This window comes from Acinonyx jubatus, chromosome B3 (assembly GCF_027475565.1).
Source record: "Acinonyx jubatus isolate Ajub_Pintada_27869175 chromosome B3, VMU_Ajub_asm_v1.0, whole genome shotgun sequence".
Lineage (NCBI taxonomy): Eukaryota > Metazoa > Chordata > Mammalia > Carnivora > Felidae > Acinonyx > Acinonyx jubatus.
Genome location: NC_069386.1, coordinates 3120838 through 3139272, shown reverse-complemented (window position 1 = coordinate 3139272; position 18435 = coordinate 3120838). Strand labels below are relative to the sequence as shown.

General features: G+C 42.3%; 1 protein-coding gene across 6 annotated transcripts in view; it reads left to right on the top strand.

The window, feature by feature from the left end:
- The window catches only part of ADAMTSL3 (ADAMTS like 3), a 350744-nt gene that overhangs the window by 189858 nt on the left and 142451 nt on the right, over positions 1-18435 (top strand). For all 6 annotated transcript variants that reach the window (XM_053223471.1, XM_053223476.1, XM_027068223.2 and 3 more), the window contains one exon: positions 2272-2429. In XM_053223471.1, coding sequence (XP_053079446.1) covers positions 2272-2429 — 158 coding nt within the window. The remainder of the gene's footprint in view (positions 1-2271; positions 2430-18435) is intronic.

Genomic DNA, 18435 nt, shown 5'->3' with positions numbered 1-18435 from the left:
TTTTCAAGGCTGGATGTCCGGCCAGCCTTCCCCTTCCTCCCAGATTCCGGCATCTCTGCTGTGACTCCGCATTCCGATGACACTTAGGAAGCTGTGATCCTAGCAGAGGCTAACGCAGTGCTGAAGCAACCCCATCACAGCCGTGGAAGCCGCTGAACACTATCTGCATTTAACCTCAACTCATTTCAGGCTGAACCTCCGTCTAGAAGCTCGGTGTCTTTCAAGCCCTCTGTGTGGATGGATTTTGTCCAGTCTCGCCGTGTGTTTTGATGTTGCCAGAATGCTCGCTGTTGCTCCTCCTTTACTGCAGAGGGATAATCCATGCAGTGTGGGGCCTTCTTACTATCTCTAGTGTCCCATCTTTGTTTTTCTGACAGCTCACTTTGTAACAGTTTTATGTCTTCATTGGAACCAGGAAATGAATTTAATCTCACGCTTTCCAAAAATCCACTGCGGTCGTAGCGATCAGGGCCAGCGTGGTTGGGGTTTTGTGTGCCTGAGAGTAGCCGGCAGTATTCTTCGACCACTAATGACTCCTGTAGATCAAGGAGCTCTGAATTTTCCCAGAAAAGTTCCCAGCCTGCCTGTCAGGCATAATCAGGGACGTCTCCTAATGCGTGTTATGCAGTCTGTCCAGGGCTCTTGGATTCCCACAGATGATCCAGAGAGCAGAGAGAAATCAAAGGAAAACAGCCAAACACAGCCGCGTGCAGATAGCAGCCCCCGATGCCAGACGGTTTTGTTGTGTTTTCTCAGCTTTCCTGGGGCTCGGGTTCTGTCGTGTCCTTGGTTCAAGGTGGTGAAGGGCCATTGAATATGCATGAATCAAGTATAGGTTTCAGAGCAGAAGATCTGTGATATTGTCTGTTCTGACTCCACATTTTAGAAACAAGACAGTGAAAACCCAAGGCAGAGATGGAAAGAGAGCTGGGGTCAGAAATGCATGTGCCCCGGGCCCTGGCCACACATTTTTAAAAAATTTTTAGCGTTTATTCATTTTTGAGAGACAGAGAGAGACAGAGCATGAGCAGGGAAGGGACAGAGAGAGGGAGACACAGAATCTGAAACAGGCTCCAGGCTCTGAGCTGTCAGCCCAGAGCCCGACGCGGGGCTCGAACTCATGGGCCGCGAGATCATGACCTGAGCTGAAGTCGATGCTCACCCGACCGAGCCACCCAGGCGCCCCTGAATTTTTTTTTTTTAACCTTAGACCAGAAAGAAATATCCTTTACAAAAAGTAGAAATGCTGTTTTGGTTCAACTGTTGACATTTTTCTGTAGGAGGTCTAAAAGCCCTTCTGTTCATATAAAAGCAAATGTGAATGAAGAGATAACATTGGGGGGAGAGATCTTTGTGGTGATGAAATAGTGCTGTGTCTCCATCCCAGTGATGTGTGATAAAATGGCATAGGAATGCACACGTTTTACCGATGTCGATTTCCTGGTGTTCATACTGCAATGTAGTTATTATATAAGATGTAACTGTTCCCTTGGGCAAAATGGTGCATAGGACCTCTCTAGTATTTTTGCAACTTCCTGTGAATCTATATTTCAATATGAAAAGCTTACTTGAGAAAAGAAAAAAAGCAAGTTCAAAATTCACGGTGGTTTTGTCCAAATGAAAGACTGGGCTTAAGATCTTCTCAATGGATGATCAAATGAGTAACATATCTTTACTTTGAATAATAGCGACATCATGAAAAAGTAGGAAGAAAGAGATGTTTTCTCTTTCCCCTTATTGCGGGAATGGCTCCAAATTGTTGCGTAGACCCAATTGGACCTCACACCTTTGTGGACGACTAAAAAGCTTGCATATGTATCCCACCAATCTGAGTCCATGTAAGCTAAGTGGCTATGTTGATATTGGGTTGATATCATTGTGGTAGGGTCCCCTCCCTAAGGAAAAAACAAAAACTCAAGGCAACCTGGCTATACGTGTATGTGACAACATCCCTCACAACCTTGTAACATGAGACCGCTTAATCAGACTGCATGTTTGTGTGTTATCATCTATGGGAGACAAAGAAAGAGAAAATGTATAAGAACCTCTGCCTCGTGGCGTTCGGGGCTCAGTTCTTCAGGTATGAACTCAACTGAGTGGTGCTGGCACAAATAAAGTTAATTCCTGGAAAGAAAGGCCTCGCTGTCACGACTCTCGGTGCGAGAATCCTGCTACTTCCGATGCTGGTATACGTGTAGTGAAATAATTTTTGAAATAGAACGAATGCTTTCAAGATAGTTCTCTCATTTCACTTCTGTTTTTAAATTTTAGTTATCGAATCAAAAACACTTCAAGGAAGCAAAAGAGAACACAGCTTTAACAGCCCTGGAGTTTTTGTTGTAGAGAACACCACAGTTGAATTTCAGAGGGGCTCGGAGAGGCAGACCTTTAAGATCCCAGGACCTTTGATGGCTGATTTCATTTTCAAGGTACGATGCGCCTTTTCGCAAATGTCCTGCATCTGAAGCTCCTCACATCTTGAATTTTTGAAACGCTGCGTTTGTTTACCAGGAAGTCATCAGTGATTGTTTCTACACTGAGCGCGTATCATGCGTCTTTGCATCTTGGCAGCGGCTTCCTAAAAATTGTTCATCTCCCTCTAGTTTCTGCTCCTCAACCCCACCAGTTAAGAACAAACCTCACTTTTTTTAGGGGAGGGATTATTTTTGCATTTATAGACTCTGGTTGTGTTCAGTTTCAAACCTCTAGGCGGAGTTTCATGAACATGGTCAACGGTTCAATGCTGCATGTCCTAATGTGTTGTGCGTGCTGTCTCCTTGCAGAGAAAATGGGGGCTCATCCCTTTCCTTCCTGGTTTGTTTCCTCAGTTGTATCTCATCACATGTGCTCGTTGGGCACGTCATAGGGGTCCTTCTAAGAACTCTTCTTGTTTCTAACCCTGAGCCTCTGTCCCCTCTCTGGGCGAATCAGGGTGCATCTTTCCTCAGTCAGAGGATATGAAATAGAGTGGCCAATATATTTCCAAGGTAACACAGTGTGAAAATTCTTCTGATGGAGTTGAAAATACCCAAGACATGAAGAAAAGAAAGGGCATTTCCGTGGGTGGTTTTGTCCCAACCCTTTTCAGAAACTCATTCCAAACGAAAATGGAGAAAAGCAAGTAACGGCCCAGAAGGGCTTTACCCGTGTACTCAATGCCTTCGAAAGACCTGTCCGTGTACCACATAATTATCTGTCACAGAATGTTCCTGGTTGCACACCGGTGTCCTGTGCTCCAGATTCAGCCTGCAGTGTGGCCAGCCAGGTGTTGAGCTGCACAGTGTTGTTTCTTTGAGACTGAGTTGTACATGGTCGACATTTAAAAATCGAGGACTTTAACATAAAACTATCAGCTATTTTTATGCTTCTCTTTAAAATGGGAAGATGGAACTCCTAGTTCACATTTGGTCCTAGCAAGAACTGGCTGCAGCAGGTTACCAGGGGCTTTCCCATCAGGGCACACTCTGTCCGCGCCGTGGTCCCCACTGCTCCCTGTTGCGTTCATGACTTTGAAGGCATGAGCGTCGGTTCACAGACATGTAGGTTGCCTTTCACAGACACTCCTTGCTGTTCACAGATGTGTAAGTGACTTTTGTGTCAGACCCTTAAAGCATTAAGCCCGTGTTAGTTTTGGACAATCGCATTTTTAAAAGGCTTTTGGGAAGTATAATTGTCATCTTCCTTTCCTTCTATTCTTTCTCTCGGGCGCATTGTTATGCCAAAGTTCTGTGCTGCTTTCGCCCCTGAGGGTTTTCCCATTTGATTCTCAAGTAGTTAAAGTACACCCTTGCATGCACGCGCACACACGCGCACACGCACACACACACTCACACACACGCACACATCTGCACACACATGCATGCACACATCCACACACATGCATTCACACACGCACCCACATGCACTCACATCTGCACACACATCCACACACACATGCATTCACACATGCACACATGCACACACATAGGCACCTTTTCTTTTTTTAATCCTGTTTTCATTCCTTCTTAGACAATGTGTGTTCTTCTCAGGTCATCTTGGAGATCTCTGCGTGGGAGGTCCTTGTAAAATGATGGAACGGAAGGAATAGCACAAAGGTCACCCTTTCAAGATATTGTTTGGTTGCAGCATCAGCATGGAAAATATACTTTTTATTGTCACCATGCATAAAAAAACAACATACACATAAACCATATATTTCTACATGTTGGTGTGTGTACATTTTTTTTTTTAAGATTTGAGAGGATGTGGGGCACCTGGGTGGCTCAGTTGGTTAAGCGTCAAACTCTTGATTTTGACTCAGGTCATGATCTCATGGTTCATGAGATCAAGCCCCACGTCAGGCTGTGTGCTGACAGTGCAGAGTCAGCTTGGGATTCTCTCTGCCCCTCTCTCTCTACCTTTCCTCCCCCCTCTCAAAATAAATAAACATTAAAAAAAAGATTTGAGAGGATACTGAAAACATAAAAAAACTGAAAACATAAGCGATGGCTATTTTATTTTTTATATTACTGTTTTTGTCATGTATTTCTTTTTTTAAATATGAAATTTATTGTCAAATTGGTTTCCTGAGAAATGATGGTTATTTTATTTATTTTTTTTCAATATATGAAGTTTATTGTCAAATTGGTTTCCATACAACACCCAGTGCTCATCCCAAAAGGTGCCCTCCTCAATACCCATCACCCACCCTCCCCTCCCTCCCACCCCCAATCAACCCTCAGTTTGTCTCAGTTTTTTTTTTAATTTTTTTTACATTTATTTATTTTTGAGAGACAGAGTAAGACAAAGTGAGAGTGGGGGAGGGGCAGAGAGAGAGGGAGACACAGGATCGGAAGCAGGCTCCAGGCTCTGAGCTGTCAGCACAGAGCCCGACATGGGGCTCGAACCCACAGACCGTGAGATCATGACCTGAGCCGAAGTTGGACGCTCAACCGACTGAGCCACCCAGGCGCCCCTTACCTCTTTATTTTTTTCCTTCCCCTCCTCCATGGGTTTCTGTTAAGTTTCTCAGGATCCACATAAGAGTGAAACCATATGGTATCTGTCTTTCCCCGTATGGCTTATTTCACTTAGCATCACACTTTCCAGTTCCATCCATGTTGCTACAAAGGGCCATATTTCATTCTTTCTCATTGCCACGTAGTACTCCATTGTGTATATAAACCACAATTTCTTTATCCATTCATCAGTTGATGGCCATTTAGGCTCTTTCCATCATTTGGCTATTGTTGAGAGTGCTGCTATAAACATTGGGGTACAAGTGCCCCTATGCATCAGCACTCCTGTATCCCTTGGGTAAATTCCTAGCGGTGCTATTGCTGGGTCATAGGGTAGGGCTATTTTTAATTTTTTGAGGAACCTCCACACTGTTTTCCAGAGTGGCTGCACCAATTTGCATTCCCACCAACAGTGCAAGAGGGTTCCCATTTCTCCACATCCTCTCCAGCCTCTATAGTCTCCTGATTTGTTCATTTTGGCCACTCTGACTGGCGTGAGGTGATATCTGAGTGTGGTTTTGATTTGTATTTCCCTGATAAGGAGCGACGTTGAGCATCTTTTCATGTGCCTGTTTGGCCATCCGGATGTCTTCTTTAGAGAAGTGTCTATTCATGTTTTCTGCCCATTTCTTCACTGGATTCCTTGTTTTTCGGGTGTGGAGTTTGGTGAGCTCTTTATAGATTTTGGATACTAGCCCTTTGTCCGATATGTCATTTGCAAATATCTTTTCCTGTTCCGTTGGTTGCCTTTTAGTTTTGTTGGTTGTTTCCTTTGCTGTGCAGAAGCTTTTTATCTTTATAAGGTCCCAGTAGTTCATTTTTGCTTTTAATTCCCTTGCCTTTGGGGATGTGTCAAGTAAGAAATTGCTACAGCTAAGGTCAGAGAGGTCTTTTCCTGTTTTGTCCTCTAGGGTTTTGATGGTTTCCTGTCTCACATTCAGGTCCTTTATCCATTTTGAGTTTATTTTTGTGAATGGTGTGAGAAAGTGGTCTAGTTTCAACCTTCTGCAGGCTGCTGTCCAGTTCTCCCAGCACCATTTGTTAAAGAGACTGTCTTTTTTCCATTGGATATTCTTTCCTGCTTTGTCAAAGATGAGTTGGCCATACGTTTGTGGGTCTAGTTCTGGGGTTTCTATTCTATTCCATTGGTCTCTGTGTCTGTTTTTGTGCCAATACCATGCTGTCTTGATGATGACAGCTTTGTAGTAGAGGCTAAAGTCTGGGATTGTGATGCCTCCTGCTTTGGTCTTCCTCTTCAAAATTACTTTGGCTATTCGGGGCCTTTTGTGGTTCCATATGAATTTTAGGATTGCTTGTTCTAGCTTCGAGAAGAATGCGGGTGCAATTTTGATTAGGATTGCATTGAATGTGTAGATAGCTTTGGGTAGTATTGACATTTTGACAATATTTATTCTTCCAACCCACGAGCACGGAATGTTTTTCCATTTCTTTATATCTTCTTCAATTTCCTTCATAAGCTTTCTATAGTTTTCAGCATACAGATCTTTTACATCTTTGGTTAGATTTATTCCCAGGTATTTTATGCTTCTTGGTGCAATTGTGAATGGGATAAGTTTCTTTATTTGTCTTTCTGTTGCTTCATTATTAGTGTATAAGAATGCAACTGATTTCTGTACATTGATTTTGTATCCTGCAACTTTGCTGAATTCATGTATCAGTTCTAGCAGACTTCTGGTGGAGTCTGTTGGATTTTCCATGTATAATATCATGTCATCTGCAAAAAGTGAAAGCTTGACTTCATCTTTGCCAATTTTGATGCCTTTGATTTCCTTCTGTTGTCTGCTGATGCTAGAACTTCTAACACTATGTTAAACAACAGCGGTGAGAGTGGACATCCCTGTTGTGTTCCTGGTCTCAGGGAAAAAGCTCTCAGTTTTTCCCCATTGAGGATGATGTTAGCTGTGGGCTTTTCATAAATGGCTTTTATGATCTTTAAGTATGTTCCTTCTATCCCGACTTTCTCGAGGGTTTTTATTAAGAAAGTTTGCTGAATTTTGTCAAAGGCCTTTTCTGCATCGATTGACAGGATCATATGGTTCTTATCTTTTCTTTTATTAATGTGATGTATCACATTGATTGATTTGCGAATGTTGAACCAGCCCTGAACCCGAAACGATGGTTATTTTAGAAGGGATAGGTGCTTTGGGGGGAGTGATCTTAGCTTTATTTACAGTATTCTGATACTTAAAGCAATTCTTTTTAATACAACTTTTTAAAATGTTTTTATTTTTATTTTTGAGACAGAGAGAGAGAGAGAGAGAACATGAGCAGGGGAGGGGCAGAGAGAGAGGGAGACACAGAATCCGAAGCAGGCTCCAGGCCCTAAGCTGTCAGCACAGAGCCTGACGCGGGGCTCGAACCCACAGACCGCGAGATCATGACCTGAGCCGAAGTCGGATGCTCCACCGACTGAGCCACCCAGGCGCCCCTAAAACAATTCTTAACGAGAAGAACACAGTCATATATCACTTGCATAATTAAAAATTCTTTTACACCTTCTGGCCCAAATTCTGTGTTCACCCCCTAATAGAATATATTTCAGTGACATGTTGCCCCAGTCTGAATTAGTACTATTTTCTGTGTTCCTCTCTGGGTTCTGGTTTTCTCAGATTTAATAAACAATTCTGGGCTTTAACTTCAACTCCTGGAAAGCTTTTGATCTCTCTTGACGGAAAGGCTTTTAAATATACATATATATATATATATATATATATATATATATATATATATATGTATCCATCAAAGAAGGTGTCGCATACAACTGTCTGAGTCACACATAACTGGAGCCTGATTTTCGTGCCTGCGGCCATTTTCTTTCATAAATGTGGTGTGCGCTCGGTGGGAGAGAATTTGGCAAAATCAGACACCGTGAGGAAGCAGTATGACTCTGGTGTTGTTTTTTCCCTGACTTATAAGCTTGTCCAAATAATGTGGGTTTCTAGGAAATATACTTTTCCATCAGTTACTTTTTCTATTCTTTTTTTCCCCCTTTTTTCTTTCTTCTTCTTTTTTTTTTTTTTTTCCTGGGAACACCGTACTTTTACCCAGCCTGTGTTGTCGCTAAGGGGGGGAGCTCTGGTTCCGCTCACATCTTCGCGGCTCATCATACCATCGGGTGTGGCTGCAGTTGGGGAAGTTGAAAGTGCGCAGGAGGTCGCCAACGATGGGCGGCAATGTGTTTTGCTGTATCTCTTCCCATTCCCATCAACCGAGAGCAGCTGGTCTAAAAATGGAACATCTGACTTCAACCCAGGCTGTAGAGAGGAGACCGGCTCTGCCCGCTCAGTGCCAACGGAGCACAGTCATGGGTGTGCCCGGGGATACTGAGGCACACTCTTTCATACGGGCACAGATTAGACCTTACTTCTTGGACTTGTAATAAACAGACTGTTAGAAACCATTATATTCTGACATCACGAGTAACCTCTGAAGGCCTCGGTGGGATGTCAGATTCTTCTGTGGCTCTTGTTCAGATTGTAAAGCCTAGCAATCCACTGCACCAGTGAGACAAAAAAAAAAAAGTCTTTCTCCTTTTTCAGAAGCTATATTTTCATGATTGGACCATTCTTGAAAATGACACTTTTTTTCTTTTTTTTCCTTCCCAGTGGATTTATGTATTTTTGTTTTCCTGAATGACCTTTTTCTCATGGATGACCTTCGTCACAGCGCTACTGGGTCACAGTATTTTGTGTTAGCGCCCCTCAAGTGTTCGTATTTCGCTTTTCGAATGTGTGTATGCTGCCACCAGGTAGCAGTAGAGAGTCCTGATCAGGTACTTCATGTCTAGGCCGTGTTGACTGGAGGGTACTGTAGGCACTCTCTGTTCCGGGAGAACTTTCTGAACAGTTGCCTCTGTGAGTAGATGTTTGTGAATATCAATTTCAGGAGTATGCCCATGAGAACAAAACGAAATGGTTTTGGTAAAGACCTCTCTTTCCATGGTTCACCACTTTGTGCTGGTGGCTTCCCTCTCTTTTGCAACATATCCATCTTAAGGGAGGGGGGAAAAAAAGCTCTTCTTCCTTGTGGTCTGCAACCTTCCTCTTTATTCCAGATACCTGTCATCTTTCTCCCACTCAGGTATTTTGTGTGTCTGCGGGAAAAGGTTTTCCGATATCTCTTCCCACTCATTTTCTGCCAGGCAAGCCTCTGCCGTCAGTTTCCCCCAACCTCAGCTCTAGATACGTGTTATGTTCTCTCTTTACACCGTCTCTCCTTTCTTTATGGGCAGTTAAGAAAGCACCTCTGCGTGATCCAAGGACGCAAAGATTTGAAACTGTCTGTCCTCCTTTATTGCAAAGAGCAGGTGTCTGCAACGTGGTGCAGACAGTGACTGAATTTGCACATTCACGGGTATTTCAGAACACAGCAAGACACAGTTGTGAGGGTCGGCGCCTGTGCTAGGTTCCCGAGGCTCTTGTGAAAGCACCTTTGTAAACTGGGTGGCTTGAAGGACAACAGATAGTCGTTGACTCCCAGTTCTGAAGGCTACACGTCCAAGATCAGGGTGTGGGCAGGACTGATTCCTTCTGAGGGCTGAGGGAGAGTCTGTCTCATGCCTCTCCCCAGCTGCTTGTGTCCTCGAGCATTCTCCCTTGGCCTTCTCTGTCTGGGCATGTCTGCCTCTGCACCCACATTTCCCCTTTCTCTGAGGACACCAGCCATTTTGGATTGGACCCACCCTAACGACCTCGCATTCACTTTACTAGATCTGCAAAGACCCTACTTATTTCTAAATAAGATGGTATTCTGAGGTACCATGGGTTAAAATTTACACGTATCTTTTTTGTGGGGGAACCCAATTCAGCCCATACTAGTGCCCAACAGAAAAGAAAATTTACCTATTTTCATCATGTCCATCGATCAGAATTCGCTCTCGACCTGAGCATTTGCCGTTAACCACAGAGGCAGAGACTTGAGATCTCACCTGATGTTTGCCATCATGTGATGTGTTGAGAGAAATTTCTCGGTGAAAGCAGTTCAAATACTGTTCTAGTAGTTACCAGAATTCACAGCTAAATTATATGCGTAAACTGGATACACACATTTATTTAAGAAAGAAAGAAAGAAAGAAAGAAAGAAAGAAAGAAAGAAAGAAAGAAAGAAAGAAAGAAAGAGAAAGCAAGCAGAGTTTTGTATAAATAGCTAGTCTGTAAATTTTGGAAATGAATTTGAAGTGGCCAAGTAAGGTGGTTGAATCTGAGTTTATTTTTCTTACCATTGTTAGAAAATCATTTTCTTAATGAAACGCAAGTAATATACTTCTGCACATGTTAATAGGCACTTCTTCATTGCTGTTCTGTGTACTTGACCGTGTGCCTCGTCAGCAGAGCAATCGGCCCTGGGGGTTCGAAAGTGGCGGTTGGTGACTGGGGTTTGTTAGCAGGAATGCGGAGAATGAGCATTGATGGTCAACTTTCTATTATTAAGGTAGGATCTCCTTCCTGCTCTTGTCCTCCCCCTCCTTCTTCGTTTCCTCCTCCTCCTCTTCCTCCTTCAGTTCAGACTTCTGTCTTGAGAGTCAGGCTTATGGAGAGAAATAAGGCTTTTTATAAACTGATTCAGCTCCCATACCGTGTCAAGGACCAAGCTCGGGAGACTAAATCCTAGTGTTTCTTCTTCAGGGTAGGGAGGATGCCCGTTCCCCCATAAGGCTGAGCCCTGGGCTTAGTGTCCTCAGCACTCCGTGTTTGGGAGAGTGTATACTTTCGTGAGAGAGTCTGGCAGGGATGTGCAAAGAGACAGGCTTGAGAAGGTGAGGCCAGGAGACATGTCATGACGGCGGTCACTGTCCAGAGCAGGGAAGCATCTTAACTGGGTTTCAAAGCAAAGGCAGAAAAGGAGCTTATGCTCCACTGTTCATCTAGAAGCCCCAGAGGAGAAGGCCCCGTAGGGTATTTACTTCTGTCAGCAACAACCTGGGGGGTGGGGGGAGTCACGTTGGAACAGAATTGGCATGAGTGTGAGTTGAGCTCCCTGGACGCTCCCTCGGCCCCCACGTGGCATGGAAGGGACCTGGGACATTCCCTGTACCCTTGACTGGGCAACCTTGGAGGGGCTGACACAGTGGGGGCAAAATGACCCTGCGGCCGAGGGGTAAAGGTAGAGCTTCTGTGCCTCTTACTTTGTTCAAGAAAGACCCAGTTTGTGCCTGTGGCTCTGGCTTAATTCTCAGTGGCCCTTCCTTTCACTCTCAGAATCGTCCTGGCTCCGGCAGTAAAGCGTATGGTGTCCTAGGTAAGGGGCTCGAGGCCAGGCCAGGGACTGGGCGGGAGTGGCAGCCACACCACTGACAACCTGCCGCACAAGAAGGGCGTGGACCAGGCAGGTCACCAGAGGAGTCCACCATCCCGTGGCCAGGAAACAACACAGCCGAGGCCACTGGGTCTTCAGCTCCCTGTGGTCCTCCCACTGGCCAGAGGACCCGGCGACAGGACGAGGACCTTCACACACGGATCCAAGCTGTCCCTCCTTTCCCGACTCGGGCGTCCCAAGTGGAAAAGCACCGTGGAGGCGGTCGGTCTGGAGGACAGGACAGCCGAGAGACGGGCCACTTCCCTGCCTGACATGACAGGGCGTGGCCTACAGAGACGCAATGTCAGGTGTCAACTTTTAAACAAATGAACCGGCTTGTAATTGCCCTGCATTCAGACTGGAAAGCTAACGTGCAGAGAAGGCCTTGTCCAGACGCTCAGGAGGGTTTTTTATTTCTTGTGAACCTACTCAGCAGGGAAAACTTTTCTCAAGAGCTCTGCAACAGACCTGTTACCCGTCTCGTTGACAAGACTTGGGTCATGTGCTCGCTCTCAGCCTTTCCCTGGGCGTTAGTCCTTCTGGGTTCATCAAGAAGCAGATGCCCTCTTGAAACCAATATTGCACTGTATGTTAAATAACTAAAATTTTTTATTAAAAATTTATCTTAATGTTTATTTATTATTTTTCTATTTAAAAAAATTTTTTTAACATTTATTTATTTTTGAGACAGAGAGAGACAGAGCATGAATGGGGGAGGGTCAGAGAGAAGGAGACACAGAATCTGAAACAGGCTCCAGGCCCCGAGCTGTCAGCACAGAGCCTGATGCGGGGCTCGAACTCACGGACCGTGAGATCATGACCTGAGCCGAAGTCGGCCGCTTAACCGACTGAGCCACCCAGGCGCCCCGATGTCTATTTATTTTTGAGAGCGAGAGAGATTGAGCAGAGGAGGAACAGAGAGAGAGAGGGAGACACAGAAGCTGAAGCAGGCTCCAGGCTCCAAGCTGTCAGCCCAGCTGGAACAGGCTCCAGCTGTCAGCTGGGCTCGAACTCAGGAACTGTGAGGTCATGACCTGAGCCAAAGTCAGATACTTCACGGACTGAGCCACCCAAGTGCCCCACTAACTAAAATTTAAATTAAAAAAAGAAAAGAAATGGCTTCAAAACAAATAAGTAAAAAAATAAATAAAAATTAAAAAAAAAATGTACCAATATTGATTCCTCAATAGTAACAAATGGACCACACCAATGCAAGATGTTAATAATAAGGAAACCGGTGTGTGTTGGGTTTATTAGAAGTGCTGTACTTTCTGCTCAGTTTTTCAGTAAATCTAAAATTGCTCAAAGGAGGAGGAGGAGGGGGAGGGGGAGGGGAAGGAGGAGGAGATGCCAAGACAGGACTAGATGTGCAAGACGTTTATGAGCGGGATACCCACGAGGAAGAGGCAAGATGGCACCAAGAGAGGCCAGGAGAGCTATCCGGCGGTAGTGAAGATCTGACTTCAGAAGCAGAGGAGAGAGGGAAGGAGAGAAAGTTGGGTGGGAGCACCTTAAACTGAAGGGTGGTCCTGGGGGATTCAGCAAGGCTGCAGGGGAGGCCCTGAGCCAGAGTCCTCTATCACATGGTGCAGTGTCTCCCAGGAAATGGCCTGCTTCGGACCGTGGGGTGGGAGCAGCCCACGGGGACCTTGACCTGCCACAGGCGCTGCCGAGCCATTACAGTCTGCAGTTGTGCGAGTGAGAGGCGCATTCTCATGGGTCCCACACCTGCTAAGGCAGCTGTGACCGCCATGGTCACATGGGGCAGCCAGGCGCTAAGACACATGGAGGAGGAATGAACACGGGAACAGGCATGAGCCTTTGGCGGCTGGGAAGGGGAAGTGGATATTGGTCAACAATTAAATGCATCTGCTCCAGTAAGGGCGTCATCTCTTTATGGAGAACATCTGGGTTTAATGCCTTTTCTGTCTTTCTCTTCCTCTTTTTTTTCTTTTTCTTTTGGTGATAATGGTTGGGACTCAGAAAACTATTTTAGTCCCTCTTAGGCATATTGATTTATTTAGGGTTCTGTTTTTGAGCCAAGTTTGAAATTTATATTTTGCTAGAGAAATATCCAGTTCGTCCAAGTCTTCCAACTCTTCAAAGGTAATCGTGCTGCGTTCCCTTATCATTAAAAAACATTTCCATTGTACCTGTAACCATGTCTCTTTCATTCCTAAACTTGTTCACTGGTTCCTTATCTAATTTTCATTTCATTCAGATCATCCAAAGGTTTGTCTCTGAGACAGCCAAGAACCAGATTTTAGTTTTCCTGATTAACTCAGAGTGTTAAAAATATTCAATTTATGTAAACTTTTATTTTTCTTTCTTTTATCTTTACACTAATTTATTTTGGTATTGTATTTTTAGCTTCTGGAGCTCAATTCTTAATTCATTTTATTTTCCAACTTCTTTTTTCTCTATTACATGTATTTAGGGCATTCAGTTTTCCCGTTCAGAAGCTCTTAATTTTGTTGTAGTGCAAAGCTATAGATTTTTAGCTTCATGATTGGACCGTTTGTATTTTGGTTAGGAAATCTTTGCCTCGTTCAGGATCAAGGGCTATGAAACTATTCTTCTGTGTTTTTCTCTGGAAGCCTTATTGTTTTACTTGTCATATTAAGAGCTGTAATCCACCTAAAATTGATTTTTGCGCATGTTGTGAACTATAGTCATTATCTTTTAGCACATCTATCCACTGACCCAGAACCATTAGGTGAAAAGATGGTCCTTTCTCCATTTGTCTTAAATTCAAAACTGTATGTGTGTGGGGGTCTGTTTCTGGAGTCTGTTGTGTTTCATTGATGTGTCTCTGAGTACCATTGTGACTTAATTACTGTAGCTTTGAAACAAGTCTTGATATTTGCTAGTGTGTGTTCTCCCACTTTGTTCTTTTAATTTTTTTTTTTAATGTTCATTCACTTTTTTGAGAGAGAGAGACAGAGCGTGAGCAGGGGAGAGGAAGAGAGAGAGGGAGACAGAGAAACCAAAGCAGGCTCCAGGCTCTGAGCTGTTAGCACAGAGCCTGACGTGGGGCTCGAGCTCACGAGCTGTGAGATCATGACCTGAGCTGAAGTCGGACGCTTAACCGACTGAGTCACCCAGGTGCCCCTCCCACTTTGTTCTTAAAGATGATCTTTGATCTTCTTGACTCCTTGTACTTCCATAACAACTTTTAAGTATGCCTGTCAAATTTTATAAGATTCTTTTGGATTTCAATTAGAATTGCATTGAATCTATGTGTCAATTTGGAGAAAACAGAAAACTTTCCCATCCCAATTTTTCCAATCCATAAATATGGTATCCCCATCCATTTATTTAATTTAAAATTTTTTCTCTCAATAACATTCATAATTTTCAGTGTGTAAGTCATATATTCTAAGTTATTCCCAGTTGTTTGCTATTTTGGTGTTATTATAAATGAATTTTTAAATTTTTCTATTTATTTGTACTAAAGTTATGGAAATTAACTGATTTTTGTATATTGGCACTGTATTCTTGCTATATTAACACTTATTAATTCTAATCGTTTATAGATTCTTTTCGATTAGGTATACGCAATTCTGATACCTGTAATGATGATAATTTTGTTTCTTCTTTTCCAACCCGTGTATATTTTATTTATTTTTCTTACTATATTGTACCACTTAGGACATTTGGTATGATATTGAGTAGATTTAGCGACAGCAACTATTTTGTCATGCTTCTCATTCAGAGGCAAAGGGCTCTGTAATTCTTCATCATGTTTGATGTTTGCCATGAGGTTTTGATAGTTTATCTGATGAAAGAAATCTTTTTCTAATTTGCTTCCATTGTCACATACAAGTGTGGAATTTTTTCAAATGCATTTTCTACATCTTTTGAAGTGATTGTATATTTTTTCCTTTAAGATAGTGAACTGTTGATGTTTAAATGTTAAACCCATCTTACCTTCCTGTAATAAACTTCACTTGATTATTATCATTAGTATAATTTATTAGTAGCATTTACTTATATTTATTGTTTTATTATTAATAAAAAGGATTATCCTTTTATGTATCACTGGCTATAATTTTAAATTATTGTATTTATGATTTTTTTGGTGGCTTTGTTCTGGAAGAGGTTTTCTTTCTAATACTGTATTCATGTCAGGTCTTGGGTATTAATTTATACTGGCTTTACAAAACAAGTTTAGAAATATTTCCTCAGTTTTCATTCTTTGCAATGGTTTGTTTAAAATTAGTGTCATTTCTTCTTTAAATATTTGGAGATATTAAAGCAGTAAATTTTTAGAAGTATGCATTCAGTGTCTTTAAAATATACACAACTATTCATACTTTTAGTTTCCTTTTGTGTCAGTTTTATTTCAAGGACTTTGTCTACAGGTGCACCGTATTTTATTGCACTTTGTAGATTTTCTTTTTTCTTTTTTTTCTTTTCTTTTCTTTTCTTCTTCTTCTTCTTCTTTTTTTTTTTTTTTTTTTACAAATTGCCACAAAGATTTATGACATTCCTAAGTTGAACTAGTGTAGAGGTGCAATTTTTCCAACATTTGCTCATTTTGTGTTTCTGTGTCACATTTTGGTACTTCTTACAGTATTTCAAACTTTTTTATTATTACTATATTTGGGATGGTGATTTATGATCAGCGATTACAAGCCACTGAAAGCTCAGATGGTTGTTAGCATTTTTTAGCAACAAAGTATTTTTAAACTAAGGTACACACATTGTTTTCTTAGATCTAATGCTACAGCACACTTAATAGACTACAGTGTAGTGTAAACATAACTGGGAAACCAAAAACTTCATTTGACTCGCTTTGCTGTGATATTTGCTCTGCTGGTCTGGAAGAGAACCCACAATATCTCCAAAGTTCAACTAACTTTATAAAGGTTATTGGCAGAGATCTTTTCATATTATCTTCTTACTGTTTCTTCATTGTCTCCAGGATCCGTAGTGAGTCATTTTTCTCATTCCTGAGACCGATTATTTGTCCCTACTTTCTTTTTAACTTGATCAGTCACTTTGGAGGGCTATCACTTTAATTAGACTTTTCACAGAAACACCTTTTCATTTACGTTATTTACATTTTAGTGTAGTTTCCTTTCCATATGATTAATATCCAGTCTCACCTTTGTTATCTCCGTCCTTCTTCTGTCTCTGGATTTAATAAGCTGTTACCTTTTTATCTTTTCTAGTTGGATGTCAGGTCATTGATTTTCATCCTTTTTTCCCCCATAACACATGTATTTAAGGCTATGAATTTCACTCCAATCATTCCTTATATTTTATTATGCAAATGTTGATATGAAATCTTTTCCATCATCATTCAAATTGTATTATAGTTTTCATAGTGATATATTCCTTGACTTAAAGAATATTTAGAAGTATACTCTCCAAGTATGTAGGAATTTTGCAGTAATCTCATTCTTATTTTATTTTAGAGAGCATGAGCATGGACAAGGGAGAGGGCAAAGGGAGAGAGAGAAAGACAGAAAGAGAATCTTAAGAAGGCTCCATGCTCAGGGAAAAGCCTGACGTAGGGCTCAATCTCATGACCCTGAGATTATGACCTGAGCCGAAATCAAGAGTTGGACTGAGCCACCGAGGCACCCTACTCATTATTACTTTACCGCTTCATTCTACTATAGTCAAAGAACATATTCTATATTATGTCAACTTTTTTGAAATCTGTTAAAACTTAATTTGTGGCTCAGAACATAGCAAATATTAGAAGATATGATGTGTGGTCTCCTGTTGTTGGGCACAGTGTCCATACGTCAATGTGGTCATGTTTATTAATGGTTTTATTAAAAATTGTAACCTTACTGGTTTTTTTGTCTGCTCATTCTGTTAGTTACCACAAGAGATATGGTAAAACTACCACTGTGACTGTTACCTTTATCTAATTTTTTTTCTATTCTTGTTAATTTCAAATTATTTATCTTTGAGGCTAGGTTGTTAGGTCCGTTCACATGTAGAGTCGTTACCTCTTCTAGTGACTTGACCACCTTACCATCACGAAACTATTTTCTATTAGTGCATTGTCTTCTGGCTTCCACTTACTCTTAAGAAGCCAGCTGTCAGTCTTATTTTTGTGCCTTAGAAGGTAATGTGTCTTTCTCCCTGTCTCCTTTTCAGTGTTTGCTCTTTGGTTTTCATCAATTTTTTAAGATTGTTTACGTATTTATGTATGTATTTATTTATTTAGCAAGCACACACACAAGCTGGGGAGGGGCAGAGAGAAAGGGAGAGAGAGAATCCTAAGCAGATTCCATGCTGTCAGCACAGAGCCTAATGTGGGGCTCGATCCTGTGAACCATGAGATCATGACCTGAGCTGAAATCAAGAGTCGGACGCTCAACTGACTGAGCCTCCCGGGTGCCCCTGGTTTCCGTCAGTCTGACTGTGATGTAATTGGTGACTTTCTTCTGCTTGAGGTTTGTAGAGCTTCACAGCCATGGCTTGATATCTACCATCGGTTTTGGAAGATTCTCATTGATTACCTCTGCAGATATAGTTTCTATGCCATTCTCTGTGTTCACTTTCTCTGGGACTATACTTACAGCTTCACCTGTCATGTCTACTTTCCGCTTCCTTCTTCCGTGTCTGTTTACTGATTCTCTCTTTAATTGTATGCAATCCAGGGGTCAGCAGATCCTGGCCAGCAAGCAGAGTGGAGTTTTACTGGAACACAGCCACAGCCGTTTGTTTACAGGTTGTCTGTGGCTGCCTTTTCCCTGTGCCAGCCAAGTCAAATCACTGTAATGGGGACTATATGGCCTGAAAACTATGTCTGCCTTCTGATTCTTTACGAAAATATTTGCCGAGCCCCAGTCTAATCCATTGTCAAGTCTGTCCATTTGCGATACTGATTTAAGTTATTGTGCCTTGTTCTCCTAGAATTGCCATTTTATTTTTGTGGCCTCTCTGTTTCTAGTGAAATTCTCTGTCTTGTCACTTAACTTCTTAAGCATTTTCACCATCCTATCTTAGTCCAGACTTTCTAAAATACAAGAGCCCAAGGAGGGAGCCGTGTGCTAACGCTGAGGTTTTAAGACCCTGGCACCGTATGGGGTATTGTGAAACACGACCTGAAGCCAAAGCTAGAATTTCAGGGGTTGGTAGCCGTATAACTAGGTGT